General features: G+C 46.4%; 1 protein-coding gene across 4 annotated transcripts in view; it reads left to right on the top strand.

Moving 5' to 3' along the window:
* LTO1 (LTO1 maturation factor of ABCE1) overlaps nt 1-24,615 on the top strand; it is a 601,160-nt gene that overhangs the window by 256,033 nt on the left and 320,512 nt on the right. For all 4 annotated transcript variants that reach the window (XM_044082516.1, XR_006366191.1, XR_006366189.1 and 1 more), the window contains exon 4: nt 12,559-12,676. In XM_044082516.1, coding sequence (XP_043938451.1) covers nt 12,559-12,676 — 118 coding nt within the window. The remainder of the gene's footprint in view (nt 1-12,558; nt 12,677-24,615) is intronic.

Below are 24,615 nucleotides of genomic sequence, written 5' to 3' on the forward strand. Positions count from 1 at the left end.
CTTATGCATTGAGTCCATACTTTATTTTTCATAGAGATAGTGTGTCTGAGAACTAATCCTTCATTTCTGCCAGAAGGGATCTCTGAAATGTCCATTAATCAAACAATTGAATTGCCAGTTTTCTTCCCCAATCATTCAAACAGAGGAGAGTATTGCCTACATACCCTAGATATTCACAGGCAAATTTGCTTCTGCTTGAACAGGACTAAGGCCTCTCGTAAATCAGACCAGTTATTTTTGGCCTATTCTGGACCTAGATTAGGATGTGCTGTTGCTAAGGTCACATTGGCTAGATGGTAGAAAGACCTTGCGACCTTCATTTACACACAACGTAATGTTCCATTGCTTACTACCATAAAGACTCATTCGACAAGGTCAGTGGCAACTACTGCTGCCTTCCATGCCAGAGCTTCTTTACATGACATCTGTGCAGCTGCAACTTGGGCTACACCTCATACCTTCATCAATCCATTACAAATTGGATTTGGCCTCCAGGGGAAGAGCATCTTTTGGTTCTGTGGTGCTCAGGAATGTCCTTCCATGAGAGCCTCCCAGGAATAGAGGTAGCTGGGGACTCTGTCCCATACGTAAGGAATGAACGAGGATTAACAATATCCGATAAAGAAGTTATGTCTTACCATAACGTTCCATCTGTATTGTTGATCAAAGAAGTTATGTCTTACCATAACGTTCCATCTGTATTGTTGATCCTCATTCAGTCATTACAACTCTCCCTCCTTCCCCCTCCTGTGGCTTCTAGTGGATCTCACCATCCGGTTCTTTTAGGTCATTTGACCAGAGGTAGCCTCTACCTTCTTTTGACTTGCAAACTCAATCTGAGGTAACAGGGAGAGGGGAATTCTGGGTAAGAGTTTAGCTTGAGAATTTGTAGCTGACCTGAGCTTAGAAGATGGCCGGCTCGGTTCTGTGGTCGGAACTGATACCCATACGTAATGACTGAACGAGGATCAACAATACAGATGGAATGTTATAAGACATAACTTCTTTTTATGGTATATAGGTTCATAGGTGTGTACTAGGCTAATTGCCCTGGAGCCTTTACAAGTCTAGCCCATAGGATTACCCTGGCATCGTGCCAGCCGACCTTAGTTCCCAATGCCTCTGTCAAGCAGAGCCACTGGAGTGATCCCCGGGGTGAATTTTCTATTTCCCCATTCACTCATCAAGATTTCTGTTGGAGGGCCAGTGAGGTTCTCTGACATGTATGGGAAGTCTATTCCATACTGCAAATTAGAAGTGCTGCAGCAAGTATCCAATAAACAAAACACAAACGTTGAGAAAAATACACACAGTATTAGTATTGAGGAAGGGTGTGTAACCCAAGAGCTTTGCTGTTATAAAGGTGTATTTTTCTCAAAGTCTATTCCATAGCAAAGGCGGTCTCTGTGTTATGAACCTGTCCCTCCAGCATGTTCTGTTGATTGTGGTAATGAGGTTGAGGTCTCTGGAACGTGTGGTGCGGAGGGATTGGGATTTCTTTAGATGTAACATTTCTAGCAGAGCTGGGTCAGACGTGGCTTTGTAAGTTAAGTAGAGATTGCCTCTTGGTAGACAATGAGACAGAGAACAGCTGGAGTTTTTTGAGTCTGTGTAGGATGTGTTTAAGGCCTAGCATCCTCTTCGTGAGATACTTTTGTGGCCTTTCCAGCTGTTGCATGTGTCTAGTGAGGTACATGTGAAATGGGGCATTATACTCTGATTGGCGTAATGAGGGAAGAGTAGAGAGAGATGATGACCCTTTAATATCCCCCTTTAAATTGGTATCCCTGGAATAATTGTCCTTTTATCATGGCTCAATTGCATAGTGGTCTGCCACTGCTTCGTGGTCACTAATGTAATCGATCAGTGTAGGGTGTATCTTATGCATTTTGTAGCAGTCTTTTATCCATGAATGTGGAATACTGTCATATGCTTTTTTTGTAATCAGTCCATGCCATATTTAGATTATTCTCCTATCTATTTAGCATCTTTGTTCCACAGGATCTTCGTAGATACTTCTCCAAGATGTAGCTGTTTTCTTTTTTGGGTGGTCTTTCTTTTTTTTCTTTTTTCTTTTGCCTCGTTTCCCAGTTCTCTATAAAACTTTTTGGGGTCATCAATACATTGCTTATTTTGTACTCTTTATATTTATCTCCATATCTTCTAAGTTTTTCCGACTGTGCTGAGATTTTTAGTTTATTTGCAATAAGGCCTGATAGAGGATATATTCTAATACTGTGTGTTTTTATCACGTCGATCTTTCTGAGCATTTTTAACAGTGACACTTCTTAATTGCTTTATAGTTTTCTCTCTATTCGATACTTCCAAGATGGTATTTGATTTCTCCCTTTCCTTTCTCTTAACTACCCTGTGTTCTTGTGATAGAACACATTCCACTAGGGCTATATCTACCTCTACAGCATTTCTCAGGGGAGTCCCTACCAGGGACATCCTGGCTGTACACACCTTCACTAAGCATTACCACCTGCCTTTCTTTTCCAAACCCAGGGCAGGATTTGCTACAGCAGTCCTGCAAGGCCTACTAGCCAGCCCTAACTCTTCTTGACTGCCTCCACCCTTCCTTAGCTTTGGGAATCAACCCAAGTGTGATGACTGCAGCAGTGAAACATGAAGAACATAGTGGAGTTGTGTACACTTACCATACATGTAGATGTTCGAGTGTATTCACTGTTGCAGTCCTGGTTTCCCTCCCTCCAGCCCCTTGGCTTTTCTCTCTACCTCCTCTTTATGGCTATTCCTACTGGTATTGGTATTTACTTTTTACTGGTGGTGATTTCACACCATATCCTAGCTCCCTATTTGGGAGCTCCTGACATTTGGGGCAAGAAAAACTGATGTAATGGCATCTGCTGCCTGTTTTTATACCCCTGACGACCTGGAGTCAAGGAAGAAGCAACAGCATGCGATGCAGAAATATTAAGACTCTGCTATTCGGGCCAACTGAGGGCTTACCTGCAGGCAGATAACCCAAGTGTGATGACTGCAACAATGAATACACTCTAACATCTACATTTATGGTAAGTGTACACATCTGTACTTTCTGCTGGGTGTGCTAGCCTGGTGGATGGTGGCTTTGCTGGTTGTGCTACCCAGGTGGATGGTGGTACTGCTGGGTGTGTTACCTTCATGGGTGGGTGGTGGTACTGCATTTCAGTGCTGCTCCTGAGAGTAGGATAGTGCAGTTGAGAGAAGCACTCCTCTTACCAGTAACTATAACCTTCTTGCTTGCCACAGTGTGTTGCTTATGAGCAGCATTCATACTCTTTGTTTAATTTGCAGTTTCCTCTGAAAAGGTCACAAATTGTGTGCCATACCTGAAGGCCACATTTTATTTCTGTAGGAACAGTGTAGTGCCATGTCTGGGTTAAAGGCTCCTTTGCTTTGAAAATGTGGTTAGTAGTTTTAATTTTCTGATGTGCATTTGGTGTTAGTGGTGGTGTAACAAAGAACAGATGAAAGGTTGCATATTAGGGTATGTTTACAGCTGGAACATGTAAGGTAAATCATTACTTTTATTGCTGTACTGCGCGCTCTGACATTTGCTGCAGGGGTGAGACCATCTCCTCTGTGCACTGGTAAATCATTACTTCTATTGCTGTACTGCGCGCTCTGACATTTGCTGCTGAGGTGAGACCATCACCTCTGTGCACTTACTGCTGCTTCACTGAATTGACTGATGTTGGCGAGATTTTGCATTAAGAACTCCCACCATCCCTTAAATCAAACATCACTACTAACTCAGCGAGCCTCACACAGCTTTTTAACATAACATCCTTAGCAACCTATCTTTTACCAAAGTATCATAGGGCAGCCCGTATTACTTGCCTCCAAGCTAGGAAGTCACAAAACATTCTCTGTAAACTCCTAAAGCTTACATATAGTATTCAACATTCATCCCAACCCAGGCCCAAACAAGGTCCCAACTATAATCCCCAGCTCTCACATCCCTCCACCCCATTTACCCCCACAAGAACCCTTAATTCTCTCCTCATAGCACATCTCAACATACATAGCTTAAACAATAAAATTAGCCAACTACATGCTCTGTTAGATGTTCATTCATTTGACATACTATGTTTAAAAGAAACATGGCTCAAACCAGTAACAAAGGACAATGAAATCATCCCACCTGGTTATATTTTGAGATTAGACCGTATAACCAAAAAGGGTTGTGGAGTAGCAATTCTGTAAAATCAGAGTTGCATGTTACTTCGCTAGATGTACAACTACCTTTAGATAGTAATGCTGAAATCCTTATTTCTAAGCTTCAGATCAATGCTAGCAAATCCATATACATAATATGCTCCTACCTACCTCTAGACAGTAACATAAACACCCTTGAAAGTACCCTCAGCTGGCTTTCTACATCCTTCACAAAAGAAACTATTGTACTTGGTGATTTTAATATAGATTGGAATAGCTGTACCTCAGCCAAACCTACAATCCATGTAAACCTTTATGGCTTTTCCCAAACAATCACCACCCCCACCAGAATCCATAAACCCAGTAACAAAGAAAGTACCTTAAATTGGATCTTGGTAAATAGCCATCCCTTCTCATATAAAGCAGGTACCCTTCCTGATGACATTAGTGACCACTCACTCACTTACATAATTAGACAAAAGACCTTTATTCCCAACCAAACTATCTATAGAACTACCCGGAACAAAATTTTTTATCCCAGCAAGCTTCCAAGCAGAGTTTAAATCCTGTGACTGGTCACCCCTAAAACACCTCCCTCTTGAGGACGTAGTGTCCTATTTTAACTCTTAATTCTTACAAATTCTGGAATACCATGTCCCCAGTTGCTCTATTAGAAATAGCAGTAAAACTGCTCCATGTCTCGCTAAATAAAGGGACTAGGCATAAAGTCTTACTGAGAAATAAAATCTGGTCTAAGTGGAGAACTACTAAAAACCCAACAGATCATCAAAACTTTAAACAGCCGAGAAATGCCACTAAAAATCAATACTTCTTGACAAAAAAAAATTTTACTTTAAACTCCAACAAAATCATCAGCAGAAACCACCAAGTTTCTTGTCCGGTATTAATAGACTTCTACACCCAGGCCACTCCGACACCAGCGCCATCGGGTCTCTCCCTTAACACTCCCACCCAGATTGCTGATACTTTCAATACCTTTTTTATTGAAACTGTCCAATCGCTAGCAAATTCCTTACTACCTGCTAGCTCAAGTCTGCCTTCCTCCTACCTTTCGTTTACAACCAGTTCCAACATCCCTTGTCTACACCCTACTTCACAAACTTAAACCATGCACACCCTCAGCCGATATGGTACCAGCTGAATACCTGCAAATTGCAGCAAAAGTACTTACCTATCCCATTTCCATCTTAATTTAATAGAACCATTACTGAAGGCTGCATCTCATCTCTGGAAAATCTCCACACACTAGCCCACTTCACAAGGGTGGAAACTCCACCGAAATCTCTAACTTTCTCCCTATAGCCTTATTCTCTTCTCTAGCCAAAATCATGAAAAAATGCATCCACCAGCAACTATACTTTATCACCTTCTCCAAACTAACTAGCTAGCTGACTGTCAGCATGGCTTTAGTACTACCACTGCACTGTTATCCTTTTCTGACTGCATTAATAACAAACATAACAACAATATGCTTTCCTCTGCAGTCTTTTTATTGACCTGTCTAAAGCCTTCGATATGGTTAACCATCAGTTACTTATAAACGTATTTAAATTACTCTCAGTAGACACACAAGCATTACAATGGTTCAGGTCCTACTTAGAAAATAGACAGCAAGCTGTCCTTCAGGACAAAACTTATCCACACATCTCTCTCTTAACCTTGGTGTCCCTATCCTGGCCTATCCACACCTCTCCCTGTTGCCCTTGGTGTCCCTATCCTGACCTATCCACACCTCTCCCTGTTGCCCTTGGTGTCCCTATCCTGACCTATCCACACCTCTCCCTGTTGCCCTTGGTGTCCCTATCCTGGCCTATCCACACCTCTCCCTATTACCCTTGGTGTCCCTATCCTCACATCTCCCTATTACCCTTGGTGTCCCTATCCTCACATTTCCCTATTACCCTTGGTGTCCCTGTCCTGGCCTCTCCCTATTACCCTTGGTGTCCCTATCCTAGCCTATCCTCACATCTCCCTATTACCCTTGATGTCCCTCATGGCTCTATCCTGGGACCTCTCTTTTTCTCTATATTCATTAATGATCTAAATGTAAATCTTCTGCAAACTACCTGCATACAATGTACAGACGACTCCACACTAATTTGTGCCACCTCTTCTTCAGCTGAACTCTAATCCATTACCCAAAAAGTATTTAACTTGGTAGAAAACTGGTTCCTACAATGCTTCTTCCTCTTTAACACCAAAAAACTAAACTGTTGCTGTTCACACCAACACTAAAGTCCTCCCCAATAGATCTCGCAGTAGTATCCAATAATGGCACGGTCATATCACCTGACTCAGCCACCAAACTTTTAGGCATAATTGACCACAACCTCAACTTTGACTCGCACATTAACTCCACTATTAAATCAGTAAAATCTGATTCCTTTTACAGGATCAAACCTTTCCTTACCCCTGTAGCCATAACTACCATTGCCCACACCCATCTAATCTCCACCCTCCTCTATGCCTCCCCTATTTATACTAATCTATCCAAACGCAACCTTAAACTGGTAACCTCCTATAACGACATTGCCAGATTTGCCACTGGCCCCCCATTTAGAACCTACCACTGTCAAAATCTTGAACAACTAGGATGACTAACTTCAAAACCAGCTTCAATTTCAACAACTTACTATCACCCATAAGATTTTGTATCATGCCAGTAATACTCCAATACTAAGTAGCCTTATCACCCCCTACAAAAATCTTACAAGCCTTCGCTCAGCAGATAAATTACTTGTGACCATCCGTAAGTCCTACAACAAAGCAGGTGATTCTCTTTTCCCTAATTCTGTGGGGAAAACCTGGAGCAGGCTTCCCAGCGAACTATCATCACTTTCCTCATCACGTTTCAAAAAGCAACTAAAAACACTCCTGAAAACACAATGGCTGTGCCCGTGTACTAACCCAGGCGAACACTCCCCTCACACTACTGCTGCTTCACTGTAGAATGGCTGCCCTTGTACTAACCCAGACGAAAACTCCCTTCGCACTACGGCTGCTTCACTGTAGAATGGGTGTGACCTTGTACTAACCCAGAGTAACACTCCCCCCGCACTACTGCTGCTTCACTGTAGAATGGCTATGCCCTTGTACTAACCCAGAATAACACTCCCTTCGCACTACTGCTGCTTCACTGTAGAATGGCTGTGCCCTTGTACTAACCCAGACTATCACTCACCTCACACTACTGCTTCACTGTAGAATGGCTGTGCCCTTGTACTAACCCAGATGAACACTCCCCTCGCACTACTGCTGCTTCACTGTAGAATGGCTATGCCCATGTACTAACCCAGAGTAACACTCCCCTCGCACTACTGCTGCTTCACTGTAGAATGGCTATGCCCATGTACTAACCCAGAGTAACACTCACCTTGCACTACTGCTGCTTCACTGCAGAATGGCTGTACTAACCCAGACAAACACCTCGCACTACTGCTGCTTCACTGTAGAATGGCTATGCCCTTGTACTAACCCAGATGAACACTCCCCTCGCACTACTGCTTCACTGTAGAATGGCTATGCCCGTTTACTAACCCAGACTAACACTACCCTCGCACTACTGCTGCTTCACTGTAGAATGGCTATGCCCATGTACTAACAGAGTAACACTCACCTTGCACTACTGCTGCTTCACTGCAGAATGGCTGTACTAACCCAGACGAACACTCACCTCGCACTACTGCTGCTTCACTATAGAATGGCTATGCACATGTACTAACCCAGAGGGACACTCACCTTGCACTACTGCTTCTTCACTGTAGAATGGCTGTGCCCTTGTACTAACCCAGACGAACACTCACCTCGCACTACTGCTGCTTCACTGTAGAATGGCTATGCCCTTGTAGTAACCCAGACTATCACTCACCTCGCACTGCTGCTTCACTGTAGAATGGCTATGCCCTTGTACTAACCCAGAGTAACACTCACCTTGCACTACTGCTGCTTCACTGTAGAATGGCTGTACTAACCCAGACGAACACTCCCCCTCGCACTACTGCTGTTTCACTGTAGAATGGCTGTACCCTTGTACTAACCCAGACGAACACTCCCTTCGCACTACTGCTGCTTCACTGTAGAATGGCTGTGCCCTTGTACTAACCCAGACTATCACTCACCTCACACTACTGCTTCACTGTAGAATGGCTGTGCCCTTGTACTAACCCAGATGAACACTCCCCTCGCACTACTGCTGCTTCACTGTAGAATGGCTATAACCTTGTACTAACCCAGATGAACACTCCCCTCGCACTACTGCTGCTTCACTGTAGAATGGCTATGCCCTTGTACTAACCCAGACTATCACTCACCTCACACTACTGCTTCACTGTAGAATGACTATGCCCTTGTACTAACCCAGACTAACACTCCCCTCGCACTACTGCTTCACTGTAGAATGGCTCTGCCCTTGTACTAACCCAGAGTAACACTCACCTCACACTACTGCTTCACTGTAGAATGGCTATGCCCTTGTACTAACCCAGACTAACACTCCCCTCGCACTACTGCTACTTCACTGTAGAATGGCTATGCCCTTGTACTAACCCAGATGAACACTCCCCTCGCACTACTGCTTCACTGTAGAATGGCTATGCCCGTTTACTAACCCAGACTAACACTACCCTCGCACTACTGCTGCTTCACTGTAGAATGGCTATGCCCTTGTACTAACCCAGACTAACACTCCCCTCGCACTACTGCTGGCTTCACTGTAGAATGGCTATGCCCTTGTACTAACCCAGACTAACACTCCCCTTGCACTACTGCTGCTTCACTGTAGAATGGCTGTGCCCTTGTACTAACCCAGACTAACACTCCTCTCACACTACTGCTTCACTGTAGAATGGCTGTGCCCTTGTACTAACCCAGACTAACACTCCCCTCGCACTACTGCTGCTTCACTGTAGAATGGCTGTGCCCTTGTACTAACCCAGACTAACACTCCTCTCACACTACTGCTTCACTGTAGAATGGCTGTGCCCTTGTACTAACCCAGACTAACACTCCCCTCGCACTACTGCTGCTTCACTGTAGAATGGCTGTGCCCTTGTACTAACCTAGACTAACACTCCCCTCGCACTACTGCTGCTTCACTGTAGAATGGCTGTGCCCTTGTACTAACCCAGACTAACACTCCCCTCGCACTACTGCTACTTCACTGTAGAATGGCTATGCCCTTGTACTAACCCAGATGAACACTCCCCTCGCACTACTGCTTCACTGTAGAATGGCTATGCCCATTTACTAACCCAGACTAACACTACCCTCGCTAACCCAGACTAACACTACCCTCGCACTACTGCTCCTTCACTGTAGAATGGCTATGCCCTTGTACTAACCCAGACTAACACTCCCCTCGCACTACTGCTGGCTTCACTGTAGAATGGCTATGCCCTTGTACTAACCCAGACTAACACTCCCCTTGCACTACTGCTGCTTCACTGTAGAATGGCTGTGCCCTTGTACTTACCCAGACTAACACTCCCCTCGCACTACTGCTTCACTGTAGAATGGCTGTGCCCTTGTACTAACCCAGATGAACACTCCCCTCGCACTACTGCTGCTTAACTGTAGAATGGCTATAACCTTGTACTAACCCAGATGAACACTCCCCTCGCACTACTGCTGCTTCACTGTAGAATGGCTATGCCCTTGTACTAACCCAGACTATCACTCACCTCACACTACTGCTTCACTGTAGAATGACTATGCCCTTGTACTAACCCAGACTAACACTCCCCTCGCACTACTGCTTCACTGTAGAATGGCTCTGCCCTTGTACTAACCCAGAGTAACACTCACCTCGCACTACTGCTGCTTCACTGTAGAATGGCTATGCCCTTGTAGTAACCCAGACTATCACTCGCCTCACTACTGCTTCACTGTAGAATGGCTGTGCCCTTGTACTAACCCAGATGAACACTCCCCTCACACTACTGCTGCTTCACTGTAGAATGGCTGCCCTTGTACTAACCCAGACGAAAACTCCCTTCGCACTACGGCTGCTTCACTGTAGAATGGGTGTGACCTTGTACTAACCCAGAGTAACACTCCCCCCGCACTACTGCTGCTTCACTGTAGAATGGCTATGCCCTTGTACTAACCCAGAATAACACTCCCTTCGCACTACTGCTGCTTCACTGAAGAATGGCTGTGCCCTTGTACTAACCCAGACTATCACTCACCTCACACTACTGCTTCACTGTAGAATGGCTGTGCCCTTGTACTAACCCAGATGAACACTCCCCTCGCACTACTGCTGCTTCACTGTAGAATGGCTATGCCCATGTACTAACCCAGAGTAACACTCCCCTCGCACTACTGCTGCTTCACTGTAGAATGGATATGCCCATGTACTAACCTAGACGAACACTCACCTCGCACTACTGCTGTTTCACTGTAGAATGGCTATGCCCATGTACTAACCCAGAGTAACACTCACCTCGCACTACTGCTGCTTCACTGTAGAATGACTATGCCCTTGTACTAACCCAGACTAACACTCCCCTTGCACTACTGCTGCTTCACTGTAGAATGGCTGTGCCCTTGTACTAACCCAGACTAACACTCCCCTCGCACTACTGCTTCACTGTAGAATGGCTGTGCCCTTGTACTAACCCAGACTAACACTCCCCTCGCACTACTGCTGCTTCACTGTAGAATGGCTGTGCCCTTGTACTAACCCAGACTAACACTCCCCCCGCAGTACTGCTACTTCACTGTAGAATGGCTATGCCCTTGTACTAACCCAGATGAACACTCCCCTCGCACTACTGCTTCACTGTAGAATGGCTATGCCCGTTTACCAACCCAGACTAACACTACCCTCGCTAACCCAGACTAACACTACCCTCGCACTACTGCTGCTTCACTGTAGAATGGCTATGCCCTTGTACTAACCCAGACTAACACTCCCCTCGCACTACTGCTGGCTTCACTGTAGAATGGCTATGCCCTTGTACTAACCCAGACTAACACTCCCCTTGCACTACTGCTGCTTCACTGTAGAATGGCTGTGCCCTTGTACTAACCCAGACGAACACTCCCCTCGCACTACTGCTGCTTCACTGTAGAATGGCTGTGCCCTTGTACTAACCCAGACTAACACTCCCCTCGCACTACTGCTGCTTCAGTGTAGAATGCCTATGCCCTTGTACTAACCCAGACTAACACTCCCCTCGCACTACTGCTGCTTCACTGTAGAATGGCTGTGCGTTTGTACTAACCCAGAGTAACACTCACCTCGCACTACTGCTGCTTCACTGTAGAATGGCTATGCCCTTGTAGTAACCCAGACTATCACTCGCCTCACTACTGCTTCACTGTAGAATGGCTATGCCCTTGTACTAACCCAGAGTAACACTCCCCCCGCACTACTGCTGCTTCTCTGTAGAATGGCTATGCCCTTGTACTAACCCAGAGTAACACTCACTTGCACTACTGCTGCTTCACTGCAGAATGGCTGTACTAACCCAGACTAACACTTCCCTCGCACTACTGCTGCTTCACTGTAGAATGGATATGCCCTTGTACTAACCCAGACGAACGCTCCCCTCGCACTACTGTTGCTTCACTGTAGAATGGCTGTGCCCTTGTACTAACCCAGACTAACACTCCCCCCGCACTACTGCTGCTTCACTGTAGAATGGCTATGCCCTTGTACTAACCCAGACTAACACTCTCCTCGCACTGCTGCTGCTTCACTGTATACCTCCCTCCCAAAACTCCTAAAGTGGGATCAGTCAGCTTCCTTAACTCGTTCTACTCTAGTCTTTCTGGAAACTACCTCTGAGTATTAACTGTCTAACGAGCATTCTACTATGAGCACATGTTGCCACTATGTATGTATTACCAACTTTGAGTGTAATACTTTGAAACAACCTTAGTAAGTAGTTTGAACTTGATCTATTTTTCTTAGTATTAAATGTGATGAATGTCAAAACCTTTACTATGTAAATATGTTTTTAGTAGTAGTGTATTGTTTTCTAAACGTTTGTAATATGTAAATATGTTTTCAGTAGTAGTGTATTGTTTTCTAAACTTTGTAGTCAAGGTCTTGATGTTAATCTCCATCATCAATGTATTTTATTTTTATTAGCTTAATTGGAGCTCATCACCCTGGGCCTCTACTGAAAATGGACATGTACCCAGTTGGACTAGCCCAGTCAACAAATGTAAAATAAATAAAAAAGTAAATAAAATAACTTGTTTTGCGTACTGATTTGGTTTCCCTTGGGGGCGTTTGCATTGGTTTGTACATGAGTAGTGAGATATTTCAGCATTGCTGTTTCTATGATCTACATACTGTACCCTTTGAAGTTATTCTGATGTTGTGACACAAGGATAAACTCTGTATGTCTACATTCCTTGTAGCAAAAGAATGAAGACACTTGATTCGTTATTGAGAATGATTAAAAACTTCCCGTATGAAGATCCATTGTATGACAAACTGCACGAAGACCTGGATGCAGTGCGAGCCAAGTTCAAGCAGGTACCACATCTGTTAAAGTGTTAGCAGTCGCTATTCACAGCATCACAGGTCCAGGCTAACAACTTGATAGTGTTTGTAGCCGTTTAAAAGGCATTCTTTGTGCACAACAATACTATAATTAGTTAACACAATACTACAATTAACTAGCTGCCAGCCGGCTGTAGTACATGTGTTGAGGATAAAAAGGAGCTTCACTCACAGTATTTCAAAGAAATTTCTTTGTACAGGTTTACATTTCATGGGATACCTTTAGAATTTTTTATGAATAGCTGCTATTAGTTCACTTGCATTTAAATAAAAAAAATATTGTCAAAGGCAAGCAGGAGATTCACGCAAATATCCGAAGTTAGGGTATACTTCAGAGGAAGTCATTGATGACTTTGCTTCGTCCGGTTTCTTTGCTGCCAAGTGTTATGTATGCTTCTTTTCTTCAATTAACTAATGATCTGAAGTAGGAGATTCATTTGTCTGCAACCTGTGGGTTATGGATCCGATATCGGATCCGAACCGGCATAATTATCCAGCTATGGATCCGAGCTCTTAGCTCCTCCCCTCACCCATAATGCCGTGCTCTCCCTACATGACCCCAGATCTAGTTTGCCGCGCTGGTAACCAGGTCTTGGATCTCTGAGCTCTTCAGCTAAGTGATTATTTTTACCTAAAGAAAGCTTTAATTTGAATTTTTGTAGTTAGTTTTGAGTGATTGTGTTAGGTTTCCCTTAATCTTTTGATAGTTTGTTTAAAATTTTTACTTTTAAAACTTTAAGTTTATACCCTCCCCCCGCTGGTCGGAGTTTCTGTTTGAGTGTATTGTTTGGGGCCTTGTGTGTGTGCTAGCTTAGTACTAGTTCTCTGTCTTTTATTTTTTTGTAAAAAAAGACTATTATGTCAGAAGCCCCTAAGGCAATATTTTCCAAGTGCTCCGAGTGTGGCCATAAGCTTTCCCCTGCTGATCAATGTTCGATGCCTTGGGGTTGAAAACCTCACTTCTGGATGTTCCATTTGTGCAGGGTTCAACCCCAGGGCATTGAAGGAGCGGAGGTCGAAGCTGGTCCTGGCGGGACTTCTACCCTGGACTCTGCTTCGGCTCCCGCTCCTGTGGTGGGTACCGTGGCTTCGGTTCCCTCCTCGTCTGCTCCCCCTCCTCCACCTGGGACTCAACCTCCCGCTGCTGGGTTGGAGGAGAGAGAGGCAGGAAAAAAGGATCAGAGAGAGAAGCACCACAAGCGGTGGGCCGAGACCTCCGTTTCGGCCCCGCCAGCTAAGCGGGCTTCTCCTCCGGCCTCCTTGGCTGCTGGCTCACCCCCCCCTCGGCTCTGGTCTGCTTTTCACCGGGGCCTGAGGAGGAGGAGACCCGATCTCCGTCGAGGCTATCAAGGAGGCACTCGAGGCCTACCTCGGTAGCCTCTTCGAGATCTACATATAGCCTTTCCGATGCCGATCTGGACTGGATGATGAGAAGGTTCATCCAGGCCCAGATGCAGATGGGAGTGCTCCTGTCTCCGCCCTCTGGGGCGGAGCTCGACCCCATTTTTCAAGCCTATAGCTCCTTCTCCGACCCGCTACCCGGGTTCGGAGCCGGGGGTGGGTCAGCGCCGATAGTACTAGGTACTTCGGATCCGACCCTGCCTTCGAGTGTTTCTGATCCGACCTCTCGGAGCCTGGCTCCGAGCTTCGGATCCGGGGGACTCAGTGTGCCTTCGGCGCCATCTGTGTCGGAGCGCACTGGTCCCTCGGATCAGAGTGTCTCGGGGCTGGCTCCGATCCACTCTTCGGATCCAAGGGGGAGCCGACTTTCGGATCATTTGGTCGAGGCTGGCTCCCCCTCTGCTTTTGATGTAGTGGAGAGGGCTCTGTTGAGGGCTTCCGGACCCCTGACATTTGCTTCGGCTCCATCCCACACTCCATCTGCACTGGGTCAGGCTTCCACCATCCGGCCACTGGGACAGCCCGCTTCAGTGCCCCAAGCTGTTCCTTTGGAACAAAACACTGCTTGCGAGGGCTCCTCGGACAGCCCCCCCGAGGAAGCCCCTCGCAAGCATACGTGTAAAAGGAGGCACATAGACTCCCCCGAGTCTTTAACTGAAGACACTGATTTGGAGGAAGGGGAAGGCTCCCCAAGATCACCCCCCGAGGATGTCTCTTTGGAGACATCATGGAAATGCTTTGCATAAGGGGGGGGTGGTCTGCCCCCAAGTCTTCTTCGGACGAGTCAGTGTTCTTGGAGGCATTCGAAGCGGGCCCGTCTGCCTCTTGGGTGTCCCCTCCTGCCGACCCCCTGGTGGACCTTATTACCTCCAGGGCGTGGAAGGAACCGGACACCGTGGAGCCAATCCCCAAAAGGCCAGACCGAATCCTTAGCCCCCCTACAGACCGTGCCCACTGGAGTAAGGGGCCCCCGGTAGATGCCATGTTGACGGCAGCAGCCACCAAGAGGGAGCTCGCCCAGGAGAGTCCCTCAGTCCATCCTCCGAGCAAGGAGTCTCGGATGATGGACCGCTTGGGGAAGCGAATGTTTAGTTCAGCGACCTTCTCAGTGAGGGCGCTCAACTACCTGGCCCATGTTATCAGGATGCAGCGCGATCTTATTAAAGAATACGCTGCATCCCCCCCTGAGTCCATGTCGGAGGAGGACAAACTTTTGCACTCCACCCGTATGGCCACTCTTCGATCCGTGACTAATACCTCTATGCGGTTGCTGTCCCATGCTACTGATGGAGCCGCTAGAGCTGCAGGAGTGGGCCTAGTCATGAGACGCCAGGCCTGGCTCCGCCATTGCGATTTCACGGAGCCCTTCAAGGCGTCCTTCGCGAATGCCCCCTTCGATGGTTCTGCCCTTTTTGGCAAGACTGTTCGCGACACCTTGACCCAGAGTGAAAAGGACAGGAAGACGCTGTCTGCCGTCGGAATCTGCTTCTCTGTGCCCCCAGAGGTCCTACTCTAGGAACCAAAAGGGCCAGAAGAAGATGTGGTTCCGGAAGTCGCAGCAATCCCAACCCGCCCAGGACAACCAGTTCTTCCGTGGCAGAGGAGGACAGGGAGGACGCTGCCCCAGGGGCAGAGAGGGGCTCCCAGGAACTTTGGGTCCAAAGAACCTTTCTCTGAACGGCCCGCACAGCAGCCCTGAAGGGTTGCCCGACTGCTCCACTCTGGAGGCAGTCTGGGGACGTTTTTCGGAGCACCTAGCGGCATGGAAGTCCATAACATCAGACCGCTGGGTCCTCCGCATTATATCCAGAGGATACAAGATCCCCTTTCATCACATTCCAAAATTAAAATCCCTCCCCGACATTCCACCCGGTCTGTGGGAGGCCGCTTCGGCAGAAATTGGCCATCTGCTGGGGAAAAGAGCCATCCAGCCCATCCCCCCAGACCCGATCGGATCAGGGTTCTACTCCAGGTTCTTTTTAGTGCCAAAGAAGACGGGGGACCTAAGACCAATTTTAGACCTGTCCCTGTTAAACCTGGCAGTTCCCAAGGAGAAGTTCTGGATGGTCACCTTGCAATCCATCCTCCCCCTTCTGGGAGAGAATCACTGGATGTGCTCTATAGACCTCAAGGATGCGTACTACCACATACTAATGGACAGACGTTCCAGGAGGTTTCTTCGCTTCCGGCTGAGAGCCAATCACTACCAGTTCAGGGTCCTTCCCTTTGGTCTCACCACAGCCCCCAGGGTGTTCACCAAAGTATTAGCAGTGGTTGCGGCCCACCTGAGGCTTCAGGGGGGGCAGGTCTTCCCGTACCTGGACGACTGGCTTCTTACCGCCCCAACAAGGCATCTACTATCATTGGCGCGAGACTCTTTTCTTCATCTAGCTCCCCGCCTGGGCATCACGATAAATGTAGCAAAATCCAACCTGGCCCCTACTCAGTTGATAGATTTTATAGGTGCCAGGTTAGACACAAGGGAGTTAAGAGCCTTCCTCACAGCTGACAGAGTTCAGAATTTGCGACTCCAGGTGCGGGCCATCCTCCACTCCAGCTCTGTTCCGGCGGAATTGGTCCTGAGGGCTCTAGGGTCCATGGTGGCAGCAATATCTCTTCTTCCACTCGCCAGGTTCAACATGCGGGTCCTTCAGTGGACACTTCAAGTTCAGTGGTCTTACCTTGCTCTACCTCTGCATCATCCCATTGCGATCAGCAAGGCTTGCAAGCGGTCCCTCTTGTGGTGGCTCCACTCACAGGATCTCCACGGAGGCCTCCCCTTTTGTGCTTCTCCCCCTCTCGCCACGGTGACCACGGACACCTCCCACCTCGGGTGGGGGTGGGCATTTTGCAGGCCGGACGGTCCAAGGCACGTGGAACGACTCAGTGTTCTAGAGATGAGAGCAGTGCTCTTGGCGTTGCGAGCACTTCAGGCCTTTCTTCCCCTGGGAACAATTGCGATTCAGTCAGACAACATGTCGGTGGTCTGGTACATCAACAAACGGGGGGGGGGACCAGGTCTTATCCCTTATGTCGAGAAGCCATGAGAGTGTGGGAATGGGCGATCTCCACCAACCGCTTTCTCATCGCAACGCATATTCCGGGTTGGTCCAACATTTTTGCGGACAAGCTCAGTCGCACCATTCTCTCCCCGTACGAGTGGTCTCTCAATGCTCCAAGTAGCGAAACGTATCTTCGCACGGTGGGGAACTCCTTGTTGCGATCTTTTTGAGTCTCCCTTAAACACCAAGTGCGACAGTTTTTTTTGCTCTAATCCCTCCTCCAGGGGATTCCCCGAGAGATGCTCTGGTGCATACTTGGCCTCCCGGTCTTCTTTACGCTTACCCCCCTTTGCCTCTGATGCTCCAAGCTCTTCAGAAAGCCTCTCGTTTGGGGTGCAGAATGATCCTCATTGCCCCATTCTGGCCTCGACAGATCTGGTTCCCTTACCTAAGGTCTCACTCGGTGAATCCACCTTGGATTCTAGATCCCATTCCGGATCTGATATCGCACCCATCGAACCTACCAACTCCGAATCTGGACAACCTGAAGCTGACTGCTTGGCTGCTCCAGTTCCACTCCTAATTAGGACTCCCGATATCTCGTCCCCCGTTAAGGCCATCCTGGTAGCGGCTCATAAACCATCTACCAGGAAAGTTTACCGCAGTAAATGGAAACTATTCTCCATTTTGGGCGGAGCGGCAAGGTCTAGATCCCTTCACCGTTCCCCTTCCTATGGTGCTAGACTTCCTAACCACTCTTTAATTGTGGTGCCAGTAGTTCCACGGTCAAAGTGCAGCTCGCGGCCATTTCTCATAATCATGTTGGTCATGACTCTGGACCACTTATGTCTGCCAAATTGTGTAAAATCTTCCTAAAAGGCACCTTTCTCCTTAGACCCCCTATCAAACAAGCGGTTCCTCCATGGGATCTTTCTTTGGTTCTTCAGGCCTTGACCGCTCCCCTTCAACCTCGCGGCCACAGTAGATCTTAAATTTTTATCCCTCAAGACTGCTTTTTTAGTAGCCATTACTTCGGCCAAAAGAGTTTCGGAACTTCAAGCCTAAGCCTCCTTACTTGGTCTTCCATCCGGACCGCGTATACCTCAGGACCAATCCCTCCTTTCTTTCTAAGGTAGCTTCAGAAGCAAACATTAATCAGTCCATTAACCTCCCTGTTTTCTTTCCTAAATATCAAAACAAGGGTGAATACAAGCTGCATTCCTTGGATGTTCACAGGCAGCTTCGTTTTTATCTTAACAGGACGGCTGGTCATAGGCAATCCGACCAGTTGTTCATTTCCTTTGCCAAATTCAATCTGGGTAAGCCAATTTCCAAAGTCTCCTTGTCACGCTGGATTTCGCAATGTATCCTTTTAGCTTATCAGGCTTCTGGGAGGCCCGCACCGGAGGGAGTCCATGCCCATTCGACCCGGTCAGTTTCTACCTCAGCGGCCTTTAAGGCTAGGATTCCTCTGTATGACATTTGTTCAGCAGCCACTTGGGCTTCATCTCATACCTTTATTTCTCATTACAAGCTGGATATCACATCTAGAGGTAGAGCATCCTTTGGCTCCGCGGTGCTCGAATATCCTTCCATGAAGGCCGCCCAAGATTCAGGTAGCTGCGGACTCTGTCCCACAGGTTGCAGACAAATGAATCTCCTACTTCAGATTTAGAAGTTATGTACTTACCATAACGTTCCATCTGAGTAGGTGGATTCATTTGTCTGCAACCATCCCGCCCTCCTATCCCCCTGGCCTTGTCAGTTTCCTGCATATTACGTGTTACCCTTTCCAGGGTATTTTGATTCAGGTCAAACTCGATCTGAGGTCATGTAGGGAGAGCAGGGCATTATGGGTGAGGGGAGGAGCCAAGAGCTCGGATCCATAGCTGGATAATCATGCCGGTTCGGATCCGATATCGTATCCATAACCCACAGGTTGCAGACAAATGAATCCACCTACTCAGATGGAACGTTATGGTAAGTACATAACTTCTAATTATATTTTTCATTTTCAGCAGAACCATTCTGTCACTTGTACATTGTACAAATCTTCATAAACTTCACTGTTGTCTTTAAATGTTAATTTTACTTGATTTAATAGTATTTAAGGGAATAAAAATGCACACATGCTTTTATATACTTTGGTTTCTAAGCAAAGGGTCTTAATCAAGAGTCCAGATTAAGTACAATTTCTTATTTTCAGTTTGTCATATTTATTTATTTATTTTACATTTGTTGACCGGGATAGTCCGACTGGATACATGTCCATTTTCAGCGGAGTCCCGGGGAGAAAAGCTCCAACAGGGTTAAACAATGATATATTGTTACAAAAGACATAAAGACAGTTTACATAGTATTAATAGAGAGAAGATTATTACAATAGAAGCTACAATTGGTTACATTTCATTACATTCAGGTTAATTCACACTTAGTTGAATAAGACAATAATTGCCTACTTGTATGTAGAATTGCTCATGGGAATGTTAGTCTGGGTTCGTACAAGGACAGAGCCAATGTGATTTATAGTGGATTTTTAGTTCTTTTTTGAATAGCACTAGTGATGGTAAGGACGTTAGCTTATTGGGAAGAGAATTCCACACCTTGCCATTGGAGTACAGTGTATCCCCGCCTAGGTTATGGGACTTGCTAGTTTGTATTAAGAGTTTGATAGATGAGCGAAGATAACTTAGGTTGGAGTAAGGGATTAGTATGTTTAGTGCAGGGGTGATGTTCTTGCAGTCCTGACTAACCTGCTCAGACTTCAAATGGGTGTTGGATATCACATTCAGCCAGTCCCTGTATCAGAAAGGGGCTCTGCCAGACTACAGCATCTACATATATTATTTAAGCAGGACTAAGGATTTTAGGCAGTCTTTTGCTTTGAGTTCCAAGCCTGTGTCAAAACAAACTATTTCTAGGTGGATTGGCTTTGCATTGCATTTTCATCATGGCAGGAGATTCCAGCAACAGCATTTCCAGCTGTTTTACAAGGCATGTTGTCAGCTCACTTTATAATTTGCCAGCCTCCTTACCTCTGCTTTGGGATTCTGGACTGCAGCAATGGTGGTTGTAGGTGAGTTTACATGTTTATATTTCTGTATATATATATATATATTGTTGTATATATTGTACATGTTTTTGGTGCAGGTTGTTTTGGGACTTGTCTTTTAGGGTCTTCTGACATCTGGGGCAAGAAATGACGGTATTGACTATACCCAATAGTCAGGAAGCAATGGAACTGTACTTTCTCAGGATGTTTCAGGATTTTAAAGGCTTCTATGAGTTGGTATTCCAGAAGAAGATTAGGGAGTTCTAGCCAGTCAAGTTTTTTCAGGCTAATACAATGGTGTGTTCTATAGGGTAGGGCAGTGATGAATCTAGCAATGTGGTTATAACAAGTGGAGAGACGATTGAGGTCAGACTTGTTGAGGTTCGTAAGGATTGGGGAGGCGTATAGTAGGGTGGATAGGAGGTGCGAGCGGGCAGTAGCTAGTCTAGCGGCTGGAGTTAGGAAGGTTTTTAACCTATATAAAGACCCTATTTTTTTGTGTACCATTGTAATAGTTTGGTTGATGTGGGTGTCAAATCGTAGTTTATTGTCGATGTTTACTCCTAATAGTTTAGCATTGGTAGTAGGAGAGATAATAGTACCATTGTTGTATTGAATGGTGAAATGTGTGAAAGGTGTTGGGTTGGTTGGGTGGAAGAGAAGTATTTGGGGTTTTTTTGGGTTTAAGATGAGTTGATGGTCAGTTAGCCAATTTTCAACTTTGGTAAAGCAGTGTTGGGTAGTTGTTAGAAGGTTATCAAGGATGGGATTAGAACAGATGAGAGTTGAGTCGTCTGCATATTGGATGCAGGTGGCTTCGGGGATAACTGAATGGAGGTCGTTTATGAATATTGAGAACAGAAGAGGTCCTAATATGGACCCTTGAGGTATGCCTATGCTGTTCGGTAGTAGGCAGGAGAGCTTGTTCTGCCACATAACTGCCTGTTGTCTGCCTACGAGGTAGGCCTGAAACCATTTTAGGACTTGGGTGTCTAGATGTAAGGTTTCTAAGGTTTTGAGAAGTAGCTGGTGGTTTACCATGTCGAAAGCTTTCGACATATCTAGAAAGAGCCGAGGAAATATTTTTGCTATTCCGGTTACGGTTAATTTTCTCGGTAAAAGAGAGGAGGGCAGTAGTCGTGCTATGGTGGGGTCTAAATCCATGCTGACAGTCAGATAGTAGCTTGTTTTGGTTGAGATAGGACATGAATTGGTTATGCACACACTTTTCCATAATTTTGGCAAGTGGTGATAATATGGCTATTGGTCTATAGTTAGAGAGTTCAGTAGATGTTCCTCCTTTATGAAGAGGTATGACGTAAGATATTTTCCAGATTGCTGGGATTGTGGACTCAGTAATGGTTCTGTTAATTAAGATTGAAATGGGGTAGGCTATGACATCTGCAGCAATTTGCAGGTATTCTGCTGGTAGAAGATCAGCTGAGAGGGTAGTTGGCTTTAGATGTCCTTCAAGGATGCATCTGCAGTCCTTACAAATGGGTTGTCCTGTCGTCAGGCAGCCCTTCGGTCGGCCGGATTCCAAAGTCTGGGTCTGGCCTTGGCTGGTGTCGCACTTCACCCGACGTCATAGCTGCAGTTCTTCGGGTATAAAGGCATCAGCCGACGCCATTTTCCTCCGTCTTTCTTGCTGCGTGGCGCCCGAAGCAGAAGCTGTTCGCAAGTGCCGGTCGGTCAAAACCAGAGATTACTACTACCGAATACTACTTCTATTACCGAAGACTTCTAAAAAGCTAAGTACCCCGTTGGGGACTCTTTCTTGCCTCAGCCGATGTCAGAAAAAGTGAATAACTGTTTAACTTGTGGGAAACAAATACCTCATAAAGATTCCACTCTTACTGCTTACCTTGTTTAGGCCCAGACCACGACGTAGCAGCTTGTCTAGCCTGTTCTTTTAACCGACGGACGCTTAGACGTCGGTCGGAATTTGCTGAGGAGTTTTTCGGCTCAGATTTTGCTTATATTATGCCGTCGGATCCTCCGACTATGCAAATTTCTAAAAAACGCAAGGAAAAGGACCGACACTCGCGGTCCGCGGTTTCGGCTGAAACCGCGGTTAAGCCTACCGCGAGTGTCTCAGTTTCGGCTGAAACCGAGTTCGCGGTTCTTCCTTCAGCCGAAAACTTACCTCCTTCCGAGACCTCTTCCAACCTGGTGGAATCGGCTTCTGAAATCCCACCTGCTCTTGCAGGTTCCCAGGAATTATCTGATACTATACCCTTGGATATTTCAACCCCTGCACGTGGAGCTGCTAGGCCACCTGCAGCCATGTCGATTAAGGCCTTTGCCAGGGCTAAAGCAGCTAAATCTACAAAATCTGTGCCTGCTAAGACCCCCTCTCACAGGCCTAGCCCTAGCTCACAAATGCTTAGTCTAGCAGAGGATCTCATTTCTTTGATCCAGGGATCCCAACCTCACCCAGACAGGGCCTCTCACCCACCTCCAGAGAAGAGGCCTAGAGCAGAGCCCCCTGAGCCAGTTTCTACAGATGGCTCCTCTGATGATTCAGATAATTCAAACCCTCTAGAGGACCCTTTCTCCCCTTATGAAGACTCTGATGCTGAAGAGTCCATTCCTTCTGCCTCTCCGCCTGAGGAATTTTCCTTTGGGGAAACCTTGCATGCTATGAGGGAACAATTTCAGTGGCAGGGCCAGGATTTTTCAGACTCTAGAAAAAGGCTTAGAACCTTTCTGCATTTACCACAACATAGGCCTTTAGCCATTCCTCCAGTTCTCTCTGTTGTGGATGATGCATTTAATGATGCTTGTATTGCTCCTGATTCACTACCTCCAGCCCCTGCTAAGCCCGATAGGTACTACAGGGTTCCGGACACACATTATCATTTGTACAAGGCTCCCTTTGCAGATCCCGAAACTATCTCCCAGGGACCTAAGGCTGTAGCAGCTTCCTCTGCGAAAAACCCCCTTCCCTCTGAAAGGGAATCCAGGTCCTTAGAGAGATGGGGTAAAAAAGTTTACACTTTTGCTACTCTTTCAGCAAGGGCCTTGAACTGTCAATTCCACATGATCCAGTATCAAGAATTTATGTTAGACCAGTTAACTAAAAAACTGTCCTCGGATGAACCATTTGACAAAAAATCTATTCTGGAAATGGTACATAACATTCAGCAGGTCAGTAATCATTCCTTAAAATGCGGCTATGATGCACTGGAAGCTTCCTTTAGATCAGCCATGACTGGCACAGTGATCAGAAGACATGCATGGTTAAAAGAGCAGGCCTTACCAGACCATGTCAAATCAAAGCTACTAGATGCTCCCATGGACAAGATCAATTTGTTTGGCTCTCCTGCACAACAGGTCATGGAGAAGATGGAAGACAAGGCAAAATCTGTCCAGACTGTGAAAGATTTCTTACAGGTCCAACCACCAAGGTTTAGCAGGAATTGGCCCTCCAAGAATTGGTCCTTTCCAGACACCTCCAGAGCTCAGAGAGGCGCAGGAATAGGCTCTCGAGGCAGAGGTCAATCCAGAGGTGCCTACAGGGGACGTCAGTGGCAGGCTAACAACCAGCGAGGTACAGCCACCACCACTACTACAGGACAATCAGTGACTTGGCTCTGACACCGCCTACCTGGGAACAACTAGAGGCACCCTTAGGCGGGAAGCTAGCCTTATTTTCAGTAAACTGGCATTACATCACAGGAGACAAGTGGATTTTGCAGACAATAGACCAAGGTTACAGGTTTCACTTCCATACTCTACCAAGGAAGAGAGGAATGCCAAACCTACCTCCAAATTAAAAGGCAGAAGCTCTAAAACAAATAGATCACTTACTAAGGATGAGAGCTGTAGAAAAGGTACCATCTATGGAGCAAGGACAGGGATTTTACTCCAGACTCTTCCTGGTTCCAAGAAAAGAAATCCAATGGAGACCTATTCTCGACCTGTCCGCTTTAAACACATTTCTCATTGTCCCAAAATTCAAAATGCTGACCCTACAGCAGCTTCTTCCCATGTTGGGCAAGGAGTCTTGGCTGGTAACTCTAGATCTCAAGGAGGCATACCTGCACGTCCCCATACGACCAATTTGCAGAAGATACCTCAGATTTCTTGCAGGATCAGAGCATTATCAATTCTCAGCATTGCCCTTTGGCTTATCTACTGCGCCCAGAGTGTTCACGAAATGCCTGGCATCAGTAATTGCTCATTGCAGGCTTCAGGGAATCCAAATCTACCCTTACCTGGACGACTGCCTGCTACAAGCGGACAACAAAAACAAGCTGACAGAAGACTTGAAAAGGGTCATTTATCTACTGCAAGCCCTGGGATACACAGTCCATATAAAAAAGTCAAGGCTGATACCATCCCAAAGGATAACCTTTTTGGGTGCAGAGCTGGACACATCAAAACAAATGGCTTTCCTAACAGAGGAAAAACACGAGAAACTCCCTCTCTACTTCTTGGCATTAACAAAGCAG

This window comes from Protopterus annectens, chromosome 9.part0 (genome assembly GCF_019279795.1).
Source record: "Protopterus annectens isolate FY-2018-M chromosome 9.part0, PAN1.0, whole genome shotgun sequence".
NCBI lineage: Eukaryota > Metazoa > Chordata > Ceratodontiformes > Protopteridae > Protopterus > Protopterus annectens.